The sequence below is a fragment of the Pristiophorus japonicus genome, chromosome 17 (assembly GCF_044704955.1).
Source record: "Pristiophorus japonicus isolate sPriJap1 chromosome 17, sPriJap1.hap1, whole genome shotgun sequence".
NCBI classification, from domain to species: Eukaryota; Metazoa; Chordata; class Chondrichthyes; family Pristiophoridae; genus Pristiophorus; species Pristiophorus japonicus.
The window spans coordinates 2,133,250-2,160,950 of record NC_091993.1 but is presented as its reverse complement, the minus strand read 5'-3'; the positions used below and the strand labels follow the sequence as shown (position 1 = coordinate 2,160,950).

The window sequence follows — 27,701 nt, the reverse complement described above, 5'->3', positions numbered from 1 at the left end:
TGTGGCCTCACCAAGGCCCTGTACAACTGTAGCAACACCTCCCTGCCCCTGTACTCAAATCCCCTCGCTATGAAGGCCAACATGCCATTTGCTTTCTTAACCGCCTGCTGTACCTGCATGCCAACCTTCAATGACTGATGTACCATGACACCCAGGTCTCGTTGCATCTCCCCTTTTCCTAATCTGTCACCATTCAGATAATAGTCTGTCTCTCTGTTTTTACCACCAAAGTGGATAACCTCACATTTATCCACATTATACTTCATCTGCCATGCATTTGCCCACTCACCTAACCTATCCAAGTCACTCTGCAGCCTCATAGCATCCTCCTCGCAGCTCACACTGCCACCCAACTTAGTGTCATCCACAAATTTGGAGATACTACATTTAATCTCCCTCGTCTAAATCATTAATGTACAGTGTAAACAGCTGGGGCCCCAGCACAGAACCTTGCGGTACCCCACTAGTCACTGCCTGCCATTCTGAAAAGTACCCATTTACTCCTACTCTTTGCTTCCTGTCTGACAACCAGTTCTCAATCCACGTCAGCACACTACTCCCAATCCCATGTGCTTTAACTTTGCACATTAATCTCTTGTGTGGGACCTTGTCGAAAGCCTTCTGAAAGTCCAAATATACCACATCAACTGGTTTTCCCTTGTCCACTCTACTGGAAACATACTCAAAAAATTCCAGAAGATTTGTCAAGCATGATTTCCCTTTCACAAATCCATGCTGACTTGGACCTATCAGGTCACCTCTTTCCAAATGCACTGCTGTGACATCCTTAATAATTGATTCCATCATTTTACCCACTACCGATGTCAGGCTGACCGGTCTATAATTCCCTGTTTTCTCTCTCCCTCCTTTTTTAAAAAGTGGGGTTACATTGACTACCCTCCACTCGATAGGAACTGATCCAGAGTCAATGGAATGTTGGAAAATGACTGTCAATGCATCCGCTATTTCCAAGGCCACCTCCTTAAGTACTCTGGGATGCAGTCCATCAGGCCTTGGGGATTTATCGGCCTTCAATCCCATCAATTTCCCCAACACAATTTCCCGACTAATAAGGATTTTCCTCAGTTCCTCCTCCTTACCAGACCCTCTGACCCCTTTTATATCCAGAAGGTTGTTTGTGTCCTCCTTAGTGAATACCAAACCAAAGTACTTGTTCAATTGGTCCGCCATTTCTTTGTTCCCTGTTATGACTTCCCCTGATTCTGACTGCAGGGAACCTACGTTTGTCTTTACTGACCTTTTTCTCTTTACATATCTATAGAAACTTTTGCAATCCGTCTTAGTGTTCCCTGCAAGCTTCTTCTCGTACTCCATTTTCCCTGCCCTAATCAAACCCTTTGTCCTCCTCTGCTGAGTTCTAAATTTCTCCCAGTCCCCGGGTTCGCTGTTATTTCTGGCCAATTTGTATGCCACTTCCTTGGCTTTAATACTATCCCTGATTTCCCTTGATAGCCACAGTTGAGCCACCTTCCCTTTTTTATTTTTACGCCAGACAGGAATGTACAATTGTTGTAGTTCATCCATGCAGTCCCTAAATGTCTGCCATTGCCCATCCACAGTCAACCCCTTAAGTATCATTCGCCAATCTATCCTAGCCAATTCACGCCTCATACCTTCAAAGTTACCCTTCTTTAAGTTCTGGACCATGGTCTCTGAATTAACTGTTTCATTCTCCATCCTAATGCAGAATTCCACCATATTATGGTCACTCTTCCCCAAGGGGCCTCACACAACGAGATTGCTAATTAATCCTCTCTCATTACACAACACCCTGTCTAAGATGGCCTCCCCCCTTGTTGGTTCCTCGACATATTGGTCTAGAAAACCATCCGTTATGCACTCCAGGAAATCCTCCTCCACCGTATTGCTTCCAGTTTGGTTAGCCCAATCTATGTGCATATTAAAGTCACCCATTATAACTGCTGCACCTTTATTGCATGCACCCCTAATTTCCTGTTGAATGCCCTCCCCAACATCACTACTACTGTTTGGAGGTCTGTACACAACTCCCACTAACGTTTTTTGCCCTTTGGTGTTATGCAGCTCTACCCATATAGATTCCACATCATCCAAGCTAATGTCCTTCCTAACGATTGCATTAATCGCCTCCTTAACCAGCAATGCTACCCCACCTCCTTTTCCTTTTATTCTATCCTTCCTGAATGTTGAATACCCCTGGATGTTGAGTTCCCAGCCCTGATCATCCTGGAGCCACGTCTCCCTAATCCCAATCACATCATATTTGTTAACATCTATTTGCACAGTTAATTCATCCACCTTATTACGGATACTCCTTGCATTAAGACACAAAGCCTTCAGGCTTGTTTTTTTAACACCCTTTGTCATTTTAGAATTTTGCTGTACAGTGGCCCTTTTTGTTCTTTGCCTTGGGTTTCTCTGCCCTCCACTTTTCCTCATCTCCTTTCTGTCTTTTGCTTTTGTCTCCTTTTTGTTTCCCTTTAGATTTTGAAGTGTTAAATGTGATTTTTAACCGAACCGGGGAAGTAATCTCTTGCTATCCCATCAGCAGGATAATCCCACAAGTGACATCACTTGTCCATTGCTAAACATACCAATCCTGACCTGTGACCCCACCCCCTCGCCAGAACCAGTTCTGGGTCGCAGACTTGAAACGTTAATTTGACCTTCCCTTCGCCACAGATGCTGCCTGACCTGCTGAGTTGTTTCCAGCATTTTCTGTTTTTATTTCAGATTTCCTGCCGTGTTTTGCTTTCTTTCCCCCCCAGTCCCGATCTGTTAATTTTGGCATTCGAAAGGCACTTTATAGATGGGGGTCAATATTCAAGTCTGATACCCCTTGCTTTTCATATAGTCTATAAAATAAACGGCACAGGCTGCCAAGAGACTTTTGTCTTTGCCTCACGCCAAGTGGAAAGTGATCACATTGTTCAGATGTCTGACCCAAGTGAACCAGCAGTGTTTGAATCAGCAGATTTCCATTGTATTCAGAATTAACTAGCTTTTAAATTGGGTTCCGTTCTTAACATTTTAGAACTGAGTTTATGGGAAATTTCAACTTTCATCATATCACCAGTCACTGGTAAGAAAGAACGAAAGACTTGCATTTCTATAGCGCCTTTCACAACCACCGGATGTCTCAAAGCACTTTACAGCCAATGAAGTACTTTTGGAGTGTAGTCACTGTTGTAATGTGGGAAATGCGGCAGCCAATTTGTGCACAGCAAGCTCCCACAAACAGCAATGTGATAATGACCAGATAATCTGTTTTAGTGATGCTGATTGAGGGATAAATATTGGCCAGGGCACCGGGGATAACTCTCCTGTTCACTTCTTCGAAATAGTGCCATGGGATCTTTTACATCCACTTGAGAGGGCAGACAGGGCCTCGGTTTAACATCTCATCTCAAAGACAGCACCTCTGACAGTGCAGCACTCCCCCAAGTAGCAACTTCGATTTGTTTGTGCTCAAGCCCCCATGAGTGGGATTTGAACCCAGAGGTGAGGCGGCTGGCTACCCACTGAGCCACAGCTGACAATATACAAAATACTCAGCATAAAGTGACATTGAAGCAGATGCAGTCAAGACATTGAGCCCCAATATTGGGAGGCAGGAAGGTGTGGAGGGAGCCCAGTAATGGGGAGGGGGGGAGAGGTTGCAATCGGCAGCAGGGGAGTGTGAGAGATCGTGGCCAAGGAGGCCGAAGGCTTCCTTATGAGACCTGACGGCACACCTGTTCTTCCTGGCCCACAAGATGCTTAAAAACAGTTTTAAGACTTACCTGGGACTCTCCTGTCCTGTGCTGTTGCGGGGTAGCAGACAGCATGGCGCGGGATTCACTGTATTGAGGTTAAATATAAATCGTGGCGCTGATGACATCATCAGGCTGTGACTCTTGCGTGTTAAGTAGGCCCCTTTTAGTGGGAGCCTTGTCCAGGGCCTGAATCACCATGGTAAATCTCAAGGTGTCCAGAAATGAGGTTGGGTTGCCTAATCTCAATATTTTAACAACCTCCCCACCCCCCCGAACCCCACCGCCCGTGACCTTTTCCAGCCCGTCCGAGGGAGGTTAAAATAGAGGCCCTAAACTTGACACACAAACAGGTAGCCTTCTGGTTGAAGTACTGCCCTCACAATCTCGAGATTGACGGCGTGAAATTGGACACGGGCGGGGCAGCAAAGTGAGCGGTATCGCATCGCTCGCCCGTTATACGCTCGGGCCCGCATTCAGCTCAGTTTATTTCAAATCCCACCATGGCAAGTTGTGAAATTTAATACAATATTTTTTAAAGCTAATATCTGGAAAATGGCCATGAAAGTTACTGAATGGGCATATAAAAAAATAAACAACCGGTTCACGCAATGGCCGTGGTTTTGCCGACCGAGACTGTTGCAGTGCGGTCAGGGTTGGTAGCGGGGGCCCAGTCCGCTGCTGGTTCCATCCCGCTCTGTTGTAGTGATTTTACAGTGATTAGGCTTGGTTAGCCTGCCCAGCGAGGTTAGCAGCCAATTAAAAGAAGCGGGTCTGGTGAAGTCATTTGATGACACGTCATCAGCCGTTTTTCTTTAAAGGGACCACGTGCAAATTGATTTTGACAGTTGTGCTGTCAGTGTTCTACAGCATTGAGGTGCTGCAAACACTGACAATGACGGCACAGAGGCACAGGGTTGCACCCAGGCTCTCCCATTACTCCCTCCACATGATTATGGAGGGAGTCAGAGCACACAGTGAGGTTCTCTTCTCTTCCACTGGGCGGAAGAGATCTCCCCAGGACACCAACACAGCCTTGTTGCATATTGCACAGGAGGGCACAAGCAGGGATGTGGTCAGGAGGACCAGGCTGCAGTGGTGCAAAGCTTTTAATGATCTCAGTAGATCACGAAACGTCACTGCAACACCACACTCAACCTCATCCTGCTGTGCCACTCATCACATCCCCATCACTCTGCCTTCCCTACCCTACTCCTACACATCCTTACTCACACCAACTCCACCCATCCCTCTCCATCTACATTATCACTTCCCCATCTCACTAGCCACCCCTACACTCACCCTCATCCTAGTGCAAGCATACCAACTAACAACACACAAGGGTAGGCACTTGGGTGTTTTTGCCAATGTTCATGTAAAGTTTCTGTTAATATGTTGTCAAACATTGAAATCTTTATTTTCAACACTTTGCATTCTTGGACAGATTTGTGTGCACCTTTGGAAGTGGCTTAGTGAGTTGCAGTGAATGGTGAGACATAACGGCACCCCCGCAATGGTGATGAGTGTGAAAGGAATGGCTTGGCATTGTCGGGATGCTTTATGTTGCTGGTGGGGGGTGGTGCCAACCTGGTGCATCATGTGGCGGTCAGGGTGTACAGCGTCAAGTGAAGTAAATGTGGCCATGGTGGGGCTGGCCCTGGTGTCTCGGGCAGCAATGTGGTCAGGTGCTGATGCCCCGTGTCCTGTGCAGCATCAGGTGATTGTGGAGAAGGTTGGTGCTGCTGGTGCTGCTCGTGATGCTGGTGTTGGGGCTGCTCGTGGTTGGACTCTGAGGACCAAGGTGACATTTTTTTCAAGGGCACCGATGCTGATGTCATAGATGGTAGGTGAACGTGAGATGACGGAAGCGATCTATCAGTTGTGAGAGAGGTTGTTCCAATGAAGTGACACCGGATAGAGAGTTTGCTCCAAACACTTGCAAGCTGCATAAAGCTCGATCTGTCTCCAAATGCAGTAAGAAGCAGCTTTTAACCTTAGAAAGTGAACACCTATGAAAATGGGGGCTTTTATAGACCATTTGTAGCTGTCAGGTTAGTAAATCATCGCATGCTGACACAACACTCGACTTCCTTACCCGAAGTGATCCCCGAGCAACGGGGAAGCCATTGGCAAACTTTTAAAATCTAAAGGTGAGCTTAAAATAGTTTTTAAATGCCTGTTAACAAGCTCTTAATAATCTTGGTGTTGGGTCTGTTCAGCGCTGACCTGGGAGACTAGCGCGGAGGCAGGTTGACAGCGGGGTCCCAACCTGCTGTCAATCATTTCAAATTTGACAGCTGACCCGCCTCTGATCCCGTCCTCTTAGCATCAGTAAAATTCCGGCCAATGTCTTTGAGGGAGGGGCCTAGATAGTACGGCCCAGTCTGGCCTATAGGCGACTCCAGTCCCACACTATGTGGTTGGCTCTTTATGCCCTCAGGTCAACGAGGGATGGGCAACAGATACAACCTTAGTAGTGTCAACAACATCCCAAGAACAAATAATAAAAATAAAGTGGTTAAAACACAAATTGGAGGCGATTTTAACCCTACTCGCTCAGCAGAAACCCTGGCATGTGGGCAGTTAAAATCGCCCTCGGCAGTCCGAAAGGCTCCATGATCACAACATCTGCAATTTTAACCTGCTCTCCTGAGCAGACAGCAAGGACACCCGCCCGGAGCTCAGGGGGTCCTTCTTCACATATGCAATGTTGCGGCCCGATGACATAGTTGAGACCTGAGTGTAATCTTTCATCAGATTTTTACTTGCACCTTTGTTAAATCGGCAACTAAACTGTAAGGAAAAGTATTTTGTTTTAAATAGAAGAAGTTGTACTCTTACATGGAAAAGCTTCCTTCCTTTTTTTGTCTGTCCTTCCCGCAGAATTCAACTTCCAAAATATTTGTTCTCTCGTTGAATGGCTGGAACTCAAATTTTTCTCCCCACTGAGGATTTGTGCACTTGTCCAGGATCTAGAGTGGGGGAAATGGACAATGGTGAAGTAGCATTCAGATTGTGAGTGACTCGCAATTGCATAGGGTTAGTGGCTTTATAAGCACTCTAGTTAATGCATTTTTAGGAAATGAGACAAGTATCCACTAAGGGAGTCATAACACCAGTTGTTCTCGAGCATCCGATCCACCAAATTCACACAAGCTGTAGTTAACGGTGCATTTTAGATTAACTGGACATTTAATAAAAGTTTACATGCAAACTGCTGACATCTCTCAGCAACAACTTGCATTTAGACAATATCTTTAACCTCGTAAAATGTCCCAAGGTGCTTCAAACAAAATTTGACACCGAGCAAAATGTAGGAGCGTTTAAGGCAGATGACCAAAAGCTTGGTCAAAGAGGTAGGTTTTAAAGAGCGTCTTAAAGGAGGAAAGAGAGATAGAGAGGCGGTGAGGATTAGGCAGGGAATTCCAGAGCTTAGAGCCCAGGCAACAGAAGGCACGGCCACCAATAGTGGAACGATTAAAATCGCGGGGGTGCACAAGAGGCCAGAATTGGAGGAGTGCAGACATCTCGGAGGGTTGCAAGGCTGGAGGAGGTTACAGAGATAGGGAGGGGTGAGGCCATGGAGGGATTTGAAAACAATAATGAGAAGTTTAAAATCGAGTGTCTTTCACAGACTATGATTGACAAGAAAAGCACCAAATATCTAGCCACCTTTTTCACGTGAAGTTCACCAGTTATTTAGGAAAGTGTCTCAGTGTTACCCCCCCACTCCCAAAAAAAACGCCCGCCAGGGAATTGATACTGGACTTGGACAAATGGACTGAGTGGCCTCAGCCACAACAGATAAATGACGAGGAACCGAATCTGCTACTTAGTGCTCAATGTGAGCGACTGAAGATGTTTGGATGAGGAAGGAAGCCACAGTGCTTTTCCTCTCAGCTGTACCAATGTGAAACAGGACATGCATCGGATAGAGTTATCTGCACTAGTCTGCCAGTACACTTGAACACTTCGGTAGTGTCTTTCCTGAACCTGTATTCCAGTGAAGTGCGATGACTAGAAGCAGGCAGGGATGCACTGTAGCTCCATCCACTGCCGTGTCGAGGGCAGTGGGGGTGCTTGATGCTGACCTGATGTTTTGCAGTTTGCGATATATTGCAAAGGCTTCTCTCACCCGTACATTTATGATGACTTGCATCGCTGCTTTACATTTGCAATTCCACAGAGCCACATTTTAACATTTGGGCCAAACCTTCCTGGAAATATTTTGTGTTAAGTTAACTTAAAAGTTAAATCATGTTAATGACGCAAATCGTTATTAATGTGCAAATCGAGCAGCAAGTTCCAGGGGATTAAGAGATACGGCGTGAGTTGCAAATCTCCAGAACTTGCTGGTCGATTTACGCCGCTCCGTCAATTGCTGCGCACAAACAGCCTCTCGCCCTCAGCCTCCCCGTTATTTATAACATGCTGGATTTGCACAGTAATTGTTCATTAAACTTGCTGCAGGCTCTTAATTAACAGCCTAAATACCCTGTTCAACGGTGTGAGAATTGTTAATGCAATGCCAATCAATCTCTCTGCCCAGAAAGGCAACAATGTAAACGATTCAATCTCATTCCTCAATGTCGAGATTTTAAAATTTCACATTTTCAATTTGTTTCTTTACTTTTCCTTTCTGTTGCTTTTTTCTCTCTCTCAATCCGATCTTTCACTCGCTCTCCTTCTGTACCTGATTTGACTCTAATTCACTCTCCTTCTCCATCGTTCCCCTGTTCCTTGCTCAATCCTTAAATCTCATTGGTTAAGGAGATAGACTGTCAGTCCCGTCATTCACTGAGGCCCCAGAAGCCCCGTTGCCCTTGACACGTCTTATGAGCTCGCACTTCCAGCAGGACACGGCGCAAATTATATTCAAGTTGACAGGGAAAAGTCTAACTAATGGCACCTTCTGTCAGCTATCCTACTCCAGCAAGACTTGGCCCAATATGTTACAGTTAGTGGTCGCATACAATTGGTTCAGTTGATATAGTCAGATAGAAGGGTGTGGGTTCACACTCCACTCTTAGGCCCCAAGTTTCCACATGATTTGCTCCTGATTTTTTAGGAGCAACTGGTGGAGAACGGAGTATCTTAGAAATTGGAATTCTCCACATTTAGTTTTCTGCAGTTCTAGTCAGGTAGAACAGTTTCACTTTGGAACAGAATTTTTTTTTCAAGAGGGGGCGTGTCCGGCCACTGACGCCTGATTTGAAAGTTTCCACAGTGAAAACGTACTCCAAACTAACTTAGAATGGAGCCAGTGAAGATTTTTGTAGGCCTGAAAAAACCTTGTCTACACATTAAAAAATCAGGCGCAGGTTACAAATTAGGCGTCGGGTGGGGTGGGGGGGGGAAGGGGGGGGAAGGGAAGTCATTACATTCTACAATAAATCCTTAGTTATACTTATACAAATATTATACAAATAATTCCAACCTGAATAAACATTTATAAGCAAAGAAAAGATTAAATAAACCATGTTCCTACCTGTGTGAAAGTGCTTCAGGTACGGAGAATGCTGCAGGAAGCCTCACAAGTTGAGGCAGCCGTTCCCGGGGGGGAGGGAGGCAGTGAGGGCCCGACTGACCGACGGCAGCGGGGGGGGGAGGAGGCAGTGAGGGCCCGACTGACCGACGGCAGCAGCCGTTCCCGGGGGGGAGGGAGGCAGTGAGGGCCCGACTGACCGACGGCAGCAGCCGTTCCCGGGGGGGGGGGGGAGGCAGTGAGGGCCCGACTGACCGACGGCAGCGGGGGGGGGGGGGGGAGGCAGTGAGGGCCCGACTGACCAACGGCAGCGGGCGTTCCCGGGGGGGGGGGAAACGCAGTGAGGGCCCGACTGACCGACGGCAGCGGGGGGGGGGGGGGGAGGCAGTGAGAATGCTGCAGGAAGCCTCAGAAGTTGAGCCGTTCCCAAGGCCCCCCTGCCGTCGGTTGGGCCCATCGGGAAACGGCTGCCTCAACTTTCTGAGGCTTCCTGCAGCCTTCTCCCTGCTGCAAGAAGCCTCAGTGCTGATGTGCTGAGGGCAATATGCTTTTATTAAAAAATGATAAAAAATGAACAGCTGCAAAGAACTACAAAAATGGCCGAGTGCCAATGTTTCCTTCACACTGCGCGTGCGCGAACGCTCCAACGCGCACGCGCAGGGTTGCCGGCACGGAAAAAAATCATTTAAATGGTACCCGCCCCCTCCCGCTTACAAAATCGGCGCGAGTGGTAGGCTCCGCCCCCTGGGCGCCGCGCCAAGCTGACATCGAGCTGCAAAGCGCTCGAGAATAGCGTGTTTTTTTTCAGGCGCCGTTTTCAGAGGGGCGCCTGCTTTGCCGCGTGTGGAAACTTGGGGCCTTAGTCTCAGCCAACAAATTATATGGCGACCAATGTGGGTTGGCACTTCAATGCAGTACTGTGGGAGTGCTACAATTCAAGGTGCCATCTTTCAGATCAGACATTAAACCAAGACTGCAATGACCCGTTTGGGTGGATATTTCGAAGAATGAGAGGTGATCTCATTGAAACATGCAAAATTCTTACAGGGATTGACAGGGTAGATGCAGGGAAGGTGTTTCCCCCCCGGGCTGGAGAATCTGGAGCCAGGGGTCACAGTCTCAGAATCAGGGGTTGGCCATTTAGGACTGAGATGAGGAGAAATTTCTTCACTCAGAGGGTGGTGAATCTTTGGAATTCTCTACCCCAGAGGGCTGTGGAGGCTCAGTCATTGAGTATATTCAAGACAGAGATTGATAGATTTTTGGATATTATGGGAATCAAGGGATATGGGGATAGTGCAGAAAAGTGGTAGAAGATCAGCCATGATCTCGGTGAATGGCGGAGCAGGCTCGAGGGGCCGAATGGCCTACTCCTAATTCTTATGTTCTTATGTTATGTTAGTGATCCCACGGCACTGTTCGAAGATGAGAAGGGAGTTCTCCCAAAGGTCTGGCCAGCACACAACTCTCAACCAACATCAACAAAGCAGATTCAACCGGTCATTTGTCTCATTCCAGTTTGTGGGATCTTCCTATGAAAAAAGGACTGCCTCATTTCCATACCAAAAAAAAGTGAATACACTTCAAAAGTAATTCATTGGTTGTGAAGTGCTTTGGACGTCCAAGGATGTGAAAGGTGCTATATAAATGGAAGAGCCTTCTTTCTTGCATACCTTGCTTTTGTATCTTTCGTCCCCCAGCCTGAACTTGACATAGCATTCTTCAATTGCATCGTTTTTGATGCCCTTTCCTTCAATCAGGGTGATGCTGACAACCCTGTTCCACAACTGGCTTTTCCAGAGGGATTCAGTCAGGCGGATATTATGGATGAAGCTAGCCTTTTGCACCAATCACCACCACGGGACATGCGGGAGACAAGAGAGATGGTTAAGTAAGACACGATGATGCAATTCTTAAGTCTCAATCAATGGGCTAGAAATTGTGGTTGGCGGCGTACCTACCTCCGGAGTACGCCTCCGACTCGCGGAGCAATTCCAAAAAGTACCTCCAGGCGTTCAGGATGCAAAGAGTTCCAGTCTCGGGCTGCCAGACAGATGGCAGCGTAAAGGCCCAGGGATCCCAGGGACCCAGGCGGTTCGGAAGTGGCCCTAGGATCACGTGGGCCCAACCCTCCAATGACAAAGGAGGGTTCCGCTGCAATCATTTCTGAAGGGAATCCCTAATGATATGCAAATGGTATCCCCAAATAATGATACAATTTCCAGAATTCTAATCATTCTAAATGTACTCAGTTGCAATTATATTCATAAATTCCTTCATTGCATCAACCTCAATAAAAATGTCGTGTTTTGATAAATAATTTTAAACATCTTAATCCGGGCCAATATTTGCATGAACTCTTTTAAAGTGTACATGCATAGTTTGGGATTTTTAATTGTTTTATTTAAGCCTTGTATATTCCCTTACGCTGATGAAAGCGGGCCCTATCCCTGTTTTCACCAGCCGTAAGAATTCCGTGGGCAATTGCCGAGCAGTTGTTGGCAAACTCTGTGCCAGCGATACTCATTTTTCAGGCGGTTCGGATGTTCCGACAAGGCGTACCTTGACAGATCGCAAGTTCCGGATCGCGCAGCAGCGCATGTGGAAATCAGGAAGTTGCGGGGCCTTTCAAATGGAGAGCACAATTTCAGCGCTTATATATACCAACAGCAACTTCATCATCAATATATTAATACATTTCAATCATACAAAAAACAATCTGACAGCTATCTGCGTCTTGCTGGGAACAGAATATTAGTAATAACTAGATTGTTTATGATTAAAGCCATCCTGGAAAAATACATCATATAAAAGGGATGTGAGAATGTGGAATGCAGTGACCCCAGAAGGTCATCAGTGCAGAATTAACTGAGGTGTTTATAAGGTAGATAGACATTTACTTGGGAAGTGAGTGTTATTAAGGGAGATGGGAATATAGAAAGACAAAAACAAAATATTGCAGATGCTGGAAATCTGAAACAGGCAGCTCTTGCTGAAGATTCTGCTCGTGCCATTTACACCTCCTCTAGCTCCATCTTTGCTTCTTTACTTGTCCTGTTATCTTGATCCAGCATCCCTTTTGCCATTTAATCGCACCTGCCTTCCACCCAATTCCAGACCTTCCCTTTTGCTCTCTCCTCTCCTCCCCTCCCCACTTTCCCTGCCCCAACACTCGCTTAAAACCTGTTGCACCTCTAACGTTTTCCCGTTCCGACGAAGGGTCATTCGACCTGAAACGCTAACTGTCTCTCTCTCCACAGATGCTGCCTGGGCCCGCTGAGTATTTACAGCATTTTCCGATATTAAGAAGATCGAGCTGCCATGGATAACAAAATGACGGAGCACACCTGACCCATTCCTAAATATGGGGATTTCAGAAAATTGTCAGCTTTGCTCAACATTGTGCGAGCGAGAGCGAAAGGATTTCCAGAAGATTCTTAAGATTGTGGATTCAAGTTCGTATTCTAGCTGCTACAAAGTATGTTTTCTGAGATCCAATCAAACATTACCAGGAAAATCTTTTCCGGGACCTTTATATTCTTCGCGAAAAACCCATATTTTTCTATTTTCTTCACAACAGCTTTTTTTAAAATCCTTTCCCCCCATGTCACACTATTCCTTCGCTCGGAGGACAGGCAGATAACCTGCTCCCACATCGACGCCAATGTCACACTCACAGTCTGCTGGGAAGTCCGTGAGCACAGCTAACTGACTCACCCTCCCAGGCCTGGGAATGGGCCTTCTGCTTGTCGTCCTTGGCGACGAACTGGGGCACGGAAGCCAAGTTACAGGAACAGATCCCGACTTACTTCACTTCTATATTTAAAATGGTGTCATTGCCCTGTGGTTTATTTTAGAGCTTGTGAACGGTATTTAAAGGGGTGAGATTGAAACATTAGCAGTTCCCTCCAACTTCCCTTGCAATATCTGAAAAGAAAGAACTTGCATTTATATAGCGCCTTTCACGACCACCGGACGTCCCAATGCGCTTTACAGCCAATGAGGTAATTTCGGAGTGTAGTCACTGTTGTAATGTGGGAAACGGGGCAGCCAATTTGCGCACAGCAAGCTCCCACAAACAGCAATGTGATAATGACCAGATTATCTGTTTTTATGATGTTGATTGAGGGATAAATATTGGCCCCAGGACACCGGGGATAACTCCCCTGCTCTTTTTCAAAATAGTATCATGGGATCTTTTACATCCACTTGAGAGAGCAGATGGGGCCACAGTTTAGCGTCTCATCGAAAGACGGCACCTCCGACAATGCGGCACTCCCTCAGCACTGCACTAGAGTGTCAGCCTAGATTTTCTGTGCTCATGTCCCTGGAGTGGGACGTGATCCCACAACCTTCTGATGCAGAGGCGAGGGTGCTAACCACTGAGCCATGGCTGACACTGACATTAAAAAAGTACTAAATCCCTTTTTAGTAACTTGCCTGCTGGTTAATTGGACATCAGAAATTAAGGTTGTTGTTGGGGCAGGGCAGAGTTCCACGAGAGCAGAGCACCACTCCCATCACCAGGACCCAGTTCCCGGGGAAAAGACTCTGTTCAGAGCTAAAGCTGTGAGCCGTTCCCAGGGTCAAACTTCAAAGTGCCGGGAGCTGTTTCCTCCAGTGCAGGAGAGCACTTGTAGATTTAGATTTTTAGTGAAGGGTGGGGGGGGAGTCACTTCGCAGAGAAGATCAAAGCATCCTGCTGATGCCTGGCATTCGCACAAGATGAATTGCAGCACTCCTTTTGAAATATGTCAAAAGAAATTTGCAGCCTGGTATGTCTAATTTTTAAATTGAATGTTTATCTTGGAAGTGACTTCTATCTGGTCAATCCACGAGACTGCTCCTCTCAGCCGTATGAGGCCTGTGGAAATGGATTCCAAAGCTAGCCATTAAAGGGCCGGGGGGGGGTTGCGGAGATTGCTACCATATGGTGTAACAGCATGAGAGAGGAGAAAGTGGGCAAAGGCAGGCCCCAGTTGGCCAGTCCACCGGTCACATCTATTGACAGCCTTGTTACAACACTCTCACATCTGGTTTATCGCTGCCGATCACAGAGAAAGACAACCCTTCCCTCCGCCTCCCTCCCTCCCCCCCCAGCCCCGCTCCGCACAGCCCATCTCGGGGCACTTTGAAGATCTCGGGGATATTCTCATTTCTCAAGACTGAAACTTGGTTTCAAAAAAAAAATCTTGAAAAACTCCAGAGCGCCATTGAGGCCCCACGTTTAAAGGGAAAGCAATATTTGCCCAGGGAATGATCGCTTCCAGTGTCTTTTGATATTCAGAAGACAAGCGGCTTTGTTTTTACACTTGAGAAGATACAGGTGACATTTTAAATGATGGTGACTTCATCTATCGAGGCCTCAAGCAAGCTCAGTTGCAATTTCAATTGGCGATTAGTCAAGCAGCCTTTGAGGGCAGTGTAAAAAGCTCAGGATCTTTGGGAGTTGAGGAAAACACGTCTGAGGTCTCTTATTGTAGCATTACGAGAAATGCAGAGGGGAGCGGGCAGGTCAGAACGCCTCCTCGTAGGACTGCTCCTGGCACGGCCAAGGTGGCCATTAACCAGTCCAGGCAGCGAGCGGTCGAGAGGGTCGTTCAGCCTGACTACCTGCTTCTCTTCCGCGGTTACATTCGCGCCAGGGTGTCCCTGGAGATGGAGCATGTGGTGTCCACCGGTACGCTCGCGGCCTTCCGCGAGAGGTGGGCGCCGGAGGGACTGGAGTGTATCATTTCAACAGGGAACAACATTTTAATTTAATTTGATTTGTCACGGTTCCCTTTTATGTTTATTAGCTAATTTGTGAATTTTTGTGCCCTTACAAAAGGGGGCACTTGATTTAAAGTTTTAACCCCAAATAGTTGTAGCATTGCGACACAATTCATGAAATATAACTGAGCTCAGAGTCCCAGATAAAATGATTTGCTTTTCCCAGTCGTGTTGTTCTTCTATTTCCTGCTATCAATCGAACACAAGGCAATGTTATTTTCGCAAACTCTCCTCATCTAAACATTTAAAAATAATTAATTTGAGTAAATTTATAACCTGGAAAACGCTGGAGAAATGAAATGCCAATGAGTGTCATTCCCTCATCAAGGCTGAACTGCCGTCGGAACATAAACAGCAGAGCTGTTTGGAGGAGGTTATTTATACATGTTTAAACCATTAGGAGAGGCACAGTGTTTATTTATCCACATTGTAAAACTTTCTTCAACCCTCTTTGGAATTTTAGCAGGCAGAGTATTTATTTAGCCGTGTTTAAATTGCAAATGGACGCACCATTTGGGCCCCAATCGAGCACAGCCAATCGCACGAGCGAGGCCACCCTTTCTGCAGCCGTTCCTGCTTTTCAGCAAAGGGCCAGAAACAATTTCAAACTCAAGAGTAAAGCGCCTTCTGAAAGGGAAGTGAGACATGGTTAGGATTCCTCAGGACCCTATTGTACGTCTAAGCTGTGATTTTTAAGTCAGTGCACTCCACTCGAGTGTGTGTGCACAGGCGCAGATCCCTTCAAGTATATTGCAACTCCAAAGTCCAGCATCTTTAGCCCATCGATTTCTGTGAAAAGTCTGTCCCGTGAAGTGAGGCCTAATTTTCTTTCGCGTGTCCGGATTTGCCAGGCACTCTCACATCCCAGTTCCTAACACTAACATCGCAGAGGCTCATTTCTTCATTGTTTATCAACTGGAGCCTCAACCACTTAAATATCACTAACATCTCTCTTGTTGTGTCCTAAAAGGCCTTGCTGTGGTAGTTACAGCAGAGTTTATTTCTAACCGAGTTGATATCTGTACAGCTCGGTATTTTCCTCTGCCCCTGTTTTAAGTGCTGATAAACCTCAGAGTTCAGATACTGTACCATATTCAGAAATATTCAACAGAGTTAACTGCAGAAAGTACTTTAACGTAAAGTAGCTGCAATACTACTAAATAAACTTCTTCATGCAAACCAGTTCCTACTTTTGAATGTAAGATTGTGAGGGGGATTGACAGGGTAGATGCTGAGAGGTTGTTTCCCCCGGGCTGGAAAGTCGACAACTAGAGGTCACAGTCTCAGGATCAGAGGTCACCATTTTCTTCATTCAGAGGGTGGTGAATCTTTGGAATTCTCTACCCCAGGGGGCTGTGGATGTTCAGTCTTCGAGTATATTCAACACTGAGATAGATACATGTTTGGACTCTAAGGGAATCAAGGGGTATGGAGATAGGGCGAGAAAGTGAAATTGGGATAGAAGATCAGCCATTATCTTATTGAATAGTGGAGCAGGCTTGAAGGGCCGTATGGCCTACTCCTGCTCCTGTCTCTATGTTAGAACTTAAGAACATAAGAATTAGGAGCAGGAGTCGGCCATTCGGCCCCTTGAGCCTGCTCCACCATTCAATGGAATCATGGCTGATCTTCTACCTCAACTCCACTTTCCTGCACTATCCCCATATCCCTTGATTCCCTTATATCCAAAAACCTATCGATCTCTGTCTTGAAGATTCACCATCCTCTAAGTGAAGAAGTTTCTTCTCATCTCAGTCCTAAATGGCCGACCCCTTATCCTGAAACTGTGACCCCTGGTTCTAGACTCCCCAGCCAGAGGAAACATCCTCCCTGCATCAACTCTTCAAGTTTCAATGAGATCATCTCTCATTCTTCTAAACTCCAGAGAATGTAGGCCTAGTCTGCTCAATCTCTCCTTATAGGACAATCCCCCCATCCCAGGAATCTGGTGAACCTTCGTTGCACTCCCTCAATGGCAAGTATATCCTTCCTTAGGTAAGGAGAACAAAACTATACACAGCACGCCAGGTGCGGTCTCACCAGGGCCTGATATAATTGCAGTAAGATGTCTTTATTCTTATACTCAAATCCTTGATATCCCTTGATTCCCTTAATATCCAACAATCCATCGATCTCTGTCTTGAATATACTCAAAGACTGAGCCTCCACAGTTCTCTGGGGTAGAGAATTCCAGTGAAGAAATTTCTCCTCATCTCAGTCCTAAATGGTCGACCCCTTATCCTGAGACAGTGACCCCTGGTTCTAGACTCCCCAGCCCGGGGGAAACATCCTCCCTGCATCTACCCTGTCAAGCCCTGTAAGAATTTTACACATTTTAACAATACAGATCTCTTTTCTCCAGTTCTTTTGAACATTTAAAAAAATACACAAGTTTACACTTTCTATTTGAAGTTACAATTTATATGAACTGCTGAAAAGTAGCCTATTGGGGTGTATTGTGATTGTGCTTTTAACAATTATACATTAAATTAATTAAAATCAGAAAAAAATAACACAACAGTGGGAGTCTTCTAAATCTTCAAGCGTGCTTTCCTCAAGACAATCATGCATTTGTCATCGGTAAAGATTTATAAAAATAGAGAATTACAAAAAAGAGTGAAGAAGCAGACACAAGTAATGGGACTAACATGGATTTTGTTCAAAATCATTATTAATATCTGTTGGCTGAAGGATAATTCTCGAGTAACAAGTGGTTCAGGTCACTGAATATTGGTTCAATACTGCCCCCTAGTGATCACATGCTGACATTGACCCAGTGCAGGTTGACCACACACTGACTTCCCATTAATAATATGTGGATTCATGAAACTGTGGAGCCGAAAGTGCTGTACAAGTGAACACATTTCTATGGCCAAAAGGAACAGAAAGCGCTCTCCAAAATGTCACAGACAAGAATGAGAGACACTGTGTCTGAAATAATAGTTATCTAAAGTAAACTATTATCACCCTTAGCTCAGTGGTGCTGCTCAAATCCTTGTTCAAGCTTTCAATACCTCCAGACCACACAGCTCCAATGCCCTCCTCCACCAGTCTCTCGAGCTCCACTGTACACAATGTGCCTCCATTCTATCGCACTTTTAACTCATTCCCCTCCTCCCCAAACTGCAATGACTTCCTGTCCCCAAGGGATCCGATTCAAAATTCGTCACCTGATTCACAGAGCCTGCTCTCGCGTTAAACCATTAACTCGTCGACCTTGATACATACATGAGGCAGACGGGAATAAAGAAAGACTTGCATTTATATAGCATCTTTCACGACCACTGGACGTCTCAAAGCACTTTACAGCCAATGATGTACTTTTGTGGTGATGTCACTGTGGTAATGTGGGAAATAGAGGCATTGGGGGAGGGCGGGGTGAGTGTGAAGATTGGGAGGAGGCTCGTGTGGAGTATAAACAGCGGCATAGCCCTGTTGGGCCGAATGGTCGGTTTCTGTGCTGCAGGTTTTATGGAATTCAGTGTAACCTTGTCTGGCCCCACTTCTCAGCCCATTCTCTTCAGTCCTCTGAATCTGACTTTCTGTCCATTCTCATCTCCTTTTGCTTCACCTTTGATGTCCAGCTGAATTCTACTATGAAAATGATCACAAGTACGCTTTTATCGGCACCACCTTGGCTGCCCGTGTTTGCAAACATCGCACCACCACACCTACACCGTGAACTTGCCGTCTCCAGAGAATACAACCATTACACCGGCCAAGACAGGCCGATCCAGGCCGACTTGAACAACCTACCAACAACCCCTCTCAAATCTAGAAGCCCATTTTGGACCGTCGCCAAAGCACTTCAGCCATCTCCCCTCAGCCTTGATGACCGATGGCGAAATGCTTGGAAGAACTGCGGCATATGGAATGGATTCCTTATCGAGAACCCCACGTACAACCTGTCGGTCCAAACCTTCCTGGCAAACAGTGGACAACCATCGACCGTCTCAGAACTGGTCACGGTCGATGCTACCAACTTCTCCATAGGTGGAAGGTTAAAGCCTCCCCATCATGCAACTGTGGAGCTCCTAATCAGACCCTGGAGCACATCATCGAGCACTGCCCTCAGAGGGAATTCACAGGCAGCCTGCAAAACATAGAAACATAGAAACATAGAAAATAGGTGCAGGAGTAGGCCATTCGGCCCTTCGAGTCTACACCACCATTCAATAAGATCATGGCTGATCATTCACCTCAGTACCCCTTTCCTGCTTTCTCTCCATACCCCTTGATCCCCTTAGCTGTAAGGGCCACATCTCACTCCCTCTTGAATATATCCAATGAACTGGCATCAACAACTCTCTGCGGCAGGGAATTCCACAGGTTAACAACTCTGAGTGAAGAAGTTTCTCCTCATCTCGGTCCTAAATGGCCTACCCCTTATCCTAAGACTATGTCCCCTGGTTCTGGACTTCCCCGACATCGAGAACATTCTTCCTGCATCTAACCTGTCCAGTCCCGTCAGAATCTTATACGTTTCTATGAGATCCCCTCTCACCCTTCTAAACGCCAGTGAATACAGGCCCAGTCGATCCAGTCTCTCCTCATATGATAGTCCAGCCATCCCTGGAATCAGTCTGGTGAACCTTCGCTGCACTCCCTCAATAGCAAGAACGTCCTTCCTCAGATTAGGAGACCAAAACTGAACACAATATTCCAGGTGAGGCCTCACCAAGGCCCTGTACAACTGCAGTAAGACCTCCCTGCTCCTATATTCAAATCCTCTAGCTATGAAGGCCAACATACCATTTGCCTTCTTCACCGCCTGCTGTACCTGTGTGCCCACTTTCAGTGACTGATGAACCATGACACCCAGGTCTCGTTGCACCTCCCCTTTTTCTTGTCTGCCGCCATTCAGATAATATTCTGCCTTCGTGTTTTTGCCCCCAAAATGGATAACCTCACATTTATCCACATTATACTGCATCTGCCATGTATTTGCCCACTCACCTAACCTGTCCAAGTCACCCTGCAGCCTCTTAGCGTCCTCCTCACAGCTCACACCGCCACCCAGTTTAGTGTCATCCGCAAACTTGGAGATATTACACTCTATTCCTTCATCCAAATCGTTAATGTATATTGTAAAGAGCTGGGGTTCCAGCACTGAGCCCTGCGGCACCCCACTAGTAACTGCCTGCCATTCTAAAAAGGACCCGTTTATCCCGACTCTCTGCTTCCTGTCTGCCAACCAGTTCCCTATCCACGTCAATACATTGTCCCCAATACCATGTGCTTTAATTTTGTACACCGATCTCTTGTGTGGGACCTTGTCAAAAGCCTTTTGAAAGTCCAAATCCACCACATCCACTGGTTCTCCCTTGTCCACTCTACTAGCTACATCCTCAAAAAATTCCAAAAGATTCGTCAAGCATGATTTCCCTTTCATAAATCCATGCTGACTTGGTCCGATCCTGTCACTGCTTTCCAAATGCGCTGCTATTTCATCCTTAATGATTGATTCCAACATTTTCCCCATTACTGATGTCGGGTTTATAATTACCTGTTTTCTCTCTCCCTCCTTTTTTAAAAAGTGGTGTTACATTAGCTACCCTCCAGTCCATAGGAACTGATCCAGAGTCGATAGAATGTTGGAAAATGATCACCAATGCATCCACTATTTCTCGGGCCACTTCCTTAAGTACTCTGGGATGCAGACTATCAGGACCCGGGGATCAGGAACGCTGTTACTCCGGAAGCTTTGGCCTGGATATCCATCTTGGATATTGAGGTTTGATTTGCTATGCTACTACCATACGAAAGAAGAAGACGACCTTATGGTATAGCCTTCAGCTAACTTAGCCTTACTCAACGTAACTCTATCCGCTGACCCTTTAGCCTTGCTGCATCTCTCCCACACCTTTTCCAGCTAAGTGTTCCGTCATCTCCCCAACTCCTTCTGCTCAGCGTTAGGTTTCCCTCTACATTCAAATGGGCCACATAAGCGCACAGTGACATCTTTACAGTGATGAACACAGCAGAGCAGAGTAACACAACCTCGCTGCGTGATGCATAATCGGTCACTGCTCATAGAATCACACAAATTTACAGCACGGAAGGAGGCCATTTGGCTCATCGTGTCCGCGCCGGCCGACATAAAGCCACACAGCCCCACACAACTGCGACACCCCTTGCACCACAACATTCTATACTCCACCCCAACCAGAGCCGTGCGATCCCCTGGGAGAGGCAAAAACCAGATAAAAACCCAGGCCCATTGGGGAAAAAAAATCTGTGAAAATTCCTCTCCAACCCATCCAGGTGATTGAAACTAGTCCAGGAGATCGCCCTGGCCGTATTCGATTCACTGCAGTACTTCCCAAAGAGCTGACAAAGAGCTATCCAGCCTAATCCCACTTTCCAGCTCTTGGTTCGTAGCCTTGTAGGTCACGGCACTGCAAGTGCACATCCAAGTACTTTCTGCCTCTACCACCCTTTCAGGCAGTGAGTTCCAGACCCTCACTGTCTTGTATGTACATGCTGTTTGTAGCCACCAGATGGTGCCATTGCTGGAAGCCACTGAGCGGCACGCACATGGTGCTGCTCTGGTATAAAAGGCCAGCCATTGTGTGAGTCAGGCACTTTGGGCCAAGATAAAGCAGAGCCAAGGTCGTACCTTGCTTAGTTAAACAGTACTCAGTTTGAACCTTTATTGCATACACAACACCCACCACCCTCTGGGTGAAAACAGTGGATACACTGGGTGGTTGTAGATTGCACAAGTACCCGTTAAGTGAGGCTGGGGTTGTTCCCCTTCGAGCAGCGAAGGTTAAGGAGGGATTTAATAGAGGTGTTGAAAATGATGAAGGGTTTTAATAGAGTAAGTAAGGAGACACTGTTTCCAGTGGCAGGAGGGTTGGTAACCAGAGGACACACACATCATTTTGAACACCTCCATTAAATCCCCCCTTAACCTTCTCTGCTCTAAGGAGAACAATCTCAACTTCTCCAGTATCTCCACAGAACTGAGGTGCCTCACCCCTGGTACCATTCTAGTAAATCTCCTCTGCATCCTGTCTAAGGCCTCGATCTCCTTCCTAAAGTACGGTGCCCAGAATTGGACAAAATCCTCCACCTGAGGCCTAACCAGTGATTTATAACGATTAAGCATAACTTCCACGCTTTTGAACTCTGTGCCTATATTTATAAAGCCAAGAGATCCTGCGTGCTTTTTTAACCGTCTTATATATACACAATATAATTTAGTTATATACTGTTTTTAAATGGTGTAAATATACAACAGGTTCGATCACTTCTGGAGAGCTAAAGGATAGGTTAACATCTCAAGTATGGGCCTAAACTATTAACTTGCTTTTTCTCTGCACAGATGCTGACAGACCTGCTGAGCACCTCTGGCAGTTTCTGTTTTTATTTCAGATTTCCAGCTTTTTTTTCTGATCGCCACATAACACATGTTTCAATTAATATGTTTTCTTAAGCTCTGTTCACTTCTATTTTTCTTCCCCCTCACACACGCAATTTAGCCCGCCAGCTTTCATGTCGTGTTAAACTAATAGTAATCCGTGGGGACGAGCACTCGCACTACATTCTCCCCCTCGCACGTCTGAAGCCCAATAATGTGACCGAGTGACAGGCTGAGGTACAAGCCCCAACTTCAAGCTGTCCCCGAGGTTGGTGCAGGAGTTGCCAACTGTAATGTATTTGCTTCATGGCTTCTTTGCTTAAGAATTCATAGCAACACATTGCTGTTAAGAACTAATTGGTTTATTGGCAAAGGTTTAACAATCACACTACACATTACCAGTTCATCCATCAGGCTCACAACCACCTGCCTCATCGTGGATCCCCCGAACCCAACTGGCTGGGGTTTTATTGAGACTTGTGAACATCACATGACTGGCTAAGCCACTCCCAACTTAACAGCTCTACAACTCTTTTTGGTAGAACATTTAAATCAAGTGCCCCCTTTTGACAAGGACACTAGAACCCACAAATTTCCAAATAATACTTTAACGAAAACTGAGATCAAATTAACATTTGGTTGCCGGGGGTGATGATGCACTCCAGTCCCTCTGGCGCCCACCTCTCGCGGAAGGCCGCGAGCGTACCAGTGGACACCGCGTGCTCCATCTCCAGGGACACCCGGGCTCGGATGTAACCACGAAAGAGAGGCAGGCAGTCAGGCTGAACGACCCCCTCGACCGCCCGCTGCCTGGACCGGCTGATGGCCCCCTTGGCCAGGCCCAGGAGCAGTCCTACGAGGAGGGCCTCTGACCTGCCCGCTCCCCTCCGCACAGGGTGCCCAAAGACCAGGAGTGTGGGACTGAAGTGCAACCAGAATTTGAGGAGCAGCCCCTTTAAATAATGGTCAACAGCTCTACAAACCTGTGAGCATACATTATACCAAACCTCGAGCATTGCCCTGGAATCTCCAGGAATTAAAGACAACCCTCCAGGCCACTGTTGCGAGCAAGCTGGGGGAAAAAATCATTTAAAGATTGCGGGGTTTTTTAAATTTAGTTTGGGCACTTTTATTAGTTATAAAAATATTGGACACGGTGAATAAAGGCTGTTTGACGGACAGTCGAGAATCATCCAATGGGATAACGAAGAGTCCGTTCTCATTCTGATTGGCTGTGGGAAGGTGGTGCGCCCCAAGGATGGACATGTCGGATGACCAATGGCGGAAGTGTGGAGGCGGGGCTGTTGGAGGCAGGAGATCATGTGATGAAACCTCCAGGAATACATCCAATCAGAATTGGCAAACCCCAAGGTTGGTGGCAAGGGGCCAGGCAGTTTAATTAGGCACTTCCTGTTTGTAGTGTATTTGCTTCATGGGTTCTTTGCTTAAGAATTAATAGCTACACATTAGCTGTAAGAACTAGCTGGTTTATTCGCAAAGGTTTCACAATGAAACTGAACACTACCAGTTCATCAGCCAGGCTCACAACGGCCCACCTCATCCTGAGGAGCCTGAACCCAACTGGCTGGGGTTTTATTGAATCTTGTGAACATCACGTGACGTGCTAAGCCACTCACTGTACAACAGCTCCACAAGCCTGTGAGCATGTTCACAGGGGCATACATTACACTGTTTGGTCTGTACAAAGCCCCAGGCCAGCAAGCATCCAGAAACATAGAGACCAAAGAACAATGGAACAGCTCCCCAATAATGTTATGTGTGAGAGATGACCTACTCCAGCAATATTACCCAACACCGTGCATGTATATAGCATAAAACACAGTAAAACATCCCACACCAAGCCACACAAGGAGATACTGGGACAGGCCAACAGCTTGATCAAAGAGGTAGGTTTTAAGGAGCATCTTAAAGGAGAGGGGCGTAGAGGTTTAGGGAGGGAATTTAGGGAGCCTAGACAGTTAAAGGCATGGCCGCTAATGGTGAGCGAAGGGAGTGGGAATGCACAAGAAGCCCTTCCCATTATTAATGCCTTGGTTTTTCCAATCATGGAAAATCAAAATGAAGAAGAATGAGAGAATTGCTGTAAATGGTTCTGTAAAATGACAAAGTCCAACACCACCTTTAATGTACCAGTGCAGCCTTCGGCTGCCTGAGGAAAAGAGTGTTTGAAGCCCAGGATCTCAAACCCAGCACCAAGCTCATGGTCTACAGAGCAGTAGTGATACCCGCCCTCCTATATGTTTCAGAGACATGGACTATGGAAAGCAGGCACCTCAAAGCACAGGAGAAGTTACACCAACGCCGCCTCCGCAAGATCTTGCAAATTCATTGGCAGCATTGGTGCACCAACATCAGCGTTCTCTCTCAGGCCAACATCCCCAGCATCGAGGCATTGACCACGCTCGATCAGCTCCGGTGGGCAGGCCACATTGTCCGCACGCCTGATACTTGGCTCCCGAGGCAAGCACTCTACTCCGAGCTAGGTCACGGCAGGTGAGTCCCAGGAAGGCAGAGAAAACGCTTCAAGGACATCCTCAAAGCCTCCATGAAAAAATGTAACATCCCGACCGACTCTTGGGAATCTCTGACCCAAGACCGCTCAAAGTGGAGGAGAAGCTTCCGGGAAGGTGCCGAACACTTTGAGTCTCTCCGTCGGGAGCACGCGGAAACCAAGTACAAACAGCGGAAGGAGCGCACGACAAACCAAGCCCCCCACCCACCCGTCCCTCCAACCACTGTGTGCCCCACCTGTGACAGAGACTGTAGGTCCCGCATTGGTCGCATCAGTCACCTGAGAACTCGTGTTAGTGTGGGAGCAAGTCATCCTCGACTCCAGGGGACTGCATAAGAAGAATTATTTCTAAATGTCATTTAATATTTTTGCAATATCCAACACTGGAGATTAATGCAGCAATATTCTACAAACGCACTGCAGAAAGCAACTCTGCAACAGGCTGACTACAACTAATAATAAACTCTTCAGTACTGATGAACTTCTGACTAGTTTGTGACTTCATCCAGAGTGTTTAGTGGCACCATTGTGTCAGCCAATCAGTTGGAGTCAGGGCGGGTCTTGCGGCAGGACTCACAACAAAGTCTATTCCCTCAGCAGACAGAGTCTATTTAAACAGCGCACTGCAGCAAGCGGTTCACAGAGTCTATTTAAAACGAGTCTCTATGAACTGCAGCAAACAGAGCTCAGGACCGAAATTGCAGCAAAGCCTCCCGATAAAAGCAAGGTAATTCCTCCAGCAAAATGCAATGAGTGGAGGAAGGTTGCACAATACAGATTATGGGCGTAAAATCGGTCCCAGTCACTTTGAGCAGTGCGGTCTCTAGGCGCGAGCGATGGGGTAATTACCCAATCATCTGGCCGGGAATGTGGTGTGACCGTATGCAACCGGCCCAGTGAAGGCATTGATGCTTTCACGGATTCAAAGGTCAACCTAAGCCACAGGTCTTTCTATGCGAACAAGTACACCACAGAAAGAGAGAGAGAGCGCACAGTCCACCAGTATATCTGCGCCGACTACCTGGGTTCTCTGCTCTTTATACTGAGTGGCCACAAAAGATTTTTTGGAGTTGCTTGCTCCAGTTACCATACTTGCTGCCAATAACTGCAAGCAAGGTCATGATTGAACCAGTCAGGTCCTTTTCAGGGGCATTGTGAAACGGGTGCAAGGGATGTGCCACACGGGCATGGCTGTGGGAGTTGCCAACCTTCCCGGATTGTCCCGGGGTCTGCAGTAACGCAAGATTCATTTACCCAGGCTGAGCTGCCGGCAACCGGCCGGGAGACAAATCGGGAAGCAGAGTTCGGGATTCGCGCGTCTCGCCTGTGGAGTCTCGAGCCGTTGCCAGAGTGATAACTGACGCACAAACGTCTGCGCGCTGTGCAACCCGGGAGTTGTAGTGCTTTATTTGTGTCTGCAGGGGGGGCAGGTCTCTGGGATCGGCAGAATGCCCTAAGCCCACCCTGCTCCCCAAACATGGCAGCTTGAAAGGAGCTATAGGCTGAAGGCTATGATCTGTGGAGTGTTGCTCCGAGGCTGATCGCCACTTACCCAGATTACACAGGATATACGGCACAGAAACAGATCATTCGACCCAACCAGTCCATGCCGGCGTTTATGTTCCACTCGAACCTCCTCCCATCTTTCCTCATCTAAATCTATCAGCATAACCCTCTATTCCCTTCTCTCTCATATGCTTGTCTAATCTCCCCTTAAATGCATCTAATCAATTCACTTCAACCCCTCCCTGTGGTAGCGAGTTCCACATCCTCACCTCTCTCTGGGTAAAGAAGTTTCTTCTGAATTCCCTATTGGATTTCTTGGTGACTATCTTATATTGATGGCCTCTAGTTATGCTCTCTGTGGAAACATTCTCTCTGTGCTCATTTCATGCTCGTGCTCAACATGGAGAGGGAGCACAGCAAATCAAGTCTTTCCTGAAATGGTTTTAACTCATTGTAGTAAATGAACTTTCTCCCCAGACCCCTCAACGCTCCCCATCTTCAAAACCTGTAGCCTCAACCAGACCCAAGGTCATCCTTCCTAACTCTTCTACCACTGCTGATTTGCATTATTATCGATGCAGCGTGCAAACATTCTCTGCGCCTGTTTCTTCGTGCATTTGACGACACGTTTGTGTACCAATGGATCCTGGGGAGGGCTGTTCTTGGCACTGACCTTTTTAGGTCTCATTCTCGGCTGAAGCCTAAAAGGAATTTTTGGAATCCTCTTTGGGGCTCATCCCACCCTTTAGTCCTGTCGCCTCTTCCAGTGCCGGGGGTGGGGGGGTGGGGGCTCCCCCTTGCTGGTGGGAATTCCAGCCGGAGCCCATCCTGCATGGGAAGTGGCCCTTGACCCAGGGACATGGCTCGGGCTTCTGGTGGTCTCCACAGAGTTGCTGAAAGTGCAAGAAGCCAGCTTAGGTGCATGTTCAAGAGGAAGAAAACCCTCAAGGAAAAACCCTCAACCAGAAGGTAAATGCAATAAGATTTGCAAACCGCGGGGAAATTGTCACATGATCAGAGGTCATGTGATTAAACCTCCAGGAATACGTTCAATCAAAGTTGCCAACCCTCAGGTGCAATGATGCTGTCACAGAAACATATTGGTTATTCAAAATTTGAAGAGATCTGCTGAAAAACCACATTGCAATAGTTTGAGGTACCGTGTCTCAGGAAACCTCCCGGGAGGCTGCTTCTGGGAGAGTCTCATCCAGGAACTGAGCGCAACTGAAAACTCCCCAGAATACCTGCAGCAGGTAACTGTGTTGCTCACTCTATGACCAAATGGTG

General features: G+C 46.9%; 1 protein-coding gene across 4 annotated transcripts in view; it reads right to left on the bottom strand.

The window, feature by feature from the left end:
* Positions 1-27,701, bottom strand: part of LOC139227514 (multiple C2 and transmembrane domain-containing protein 2-like) — a 496,997-nt gene that overhangs the window by 231,481 nt on the left and 237,815 nt on the right. For all 4 annotated transcript variants that reach the window (XM_070858296.1, XM_070858298.1, XM_070858299.1 and 1 more), the window contains exons 9-10: positions 10,911-11,075; positions 6,594-6,724 (exon numbers count right to left, since the gene is read on the bottom strand). In XM_070858296.1, the coding sequence (XP_070714397.1) occupies positions 6,594-6,724; positions 10,911-11,075 (296 nt within the window). The remainder of the gene's footprint in view (positions 1-6,593; positions 6,725-10,910; positions 11,076-27,701) is intronic.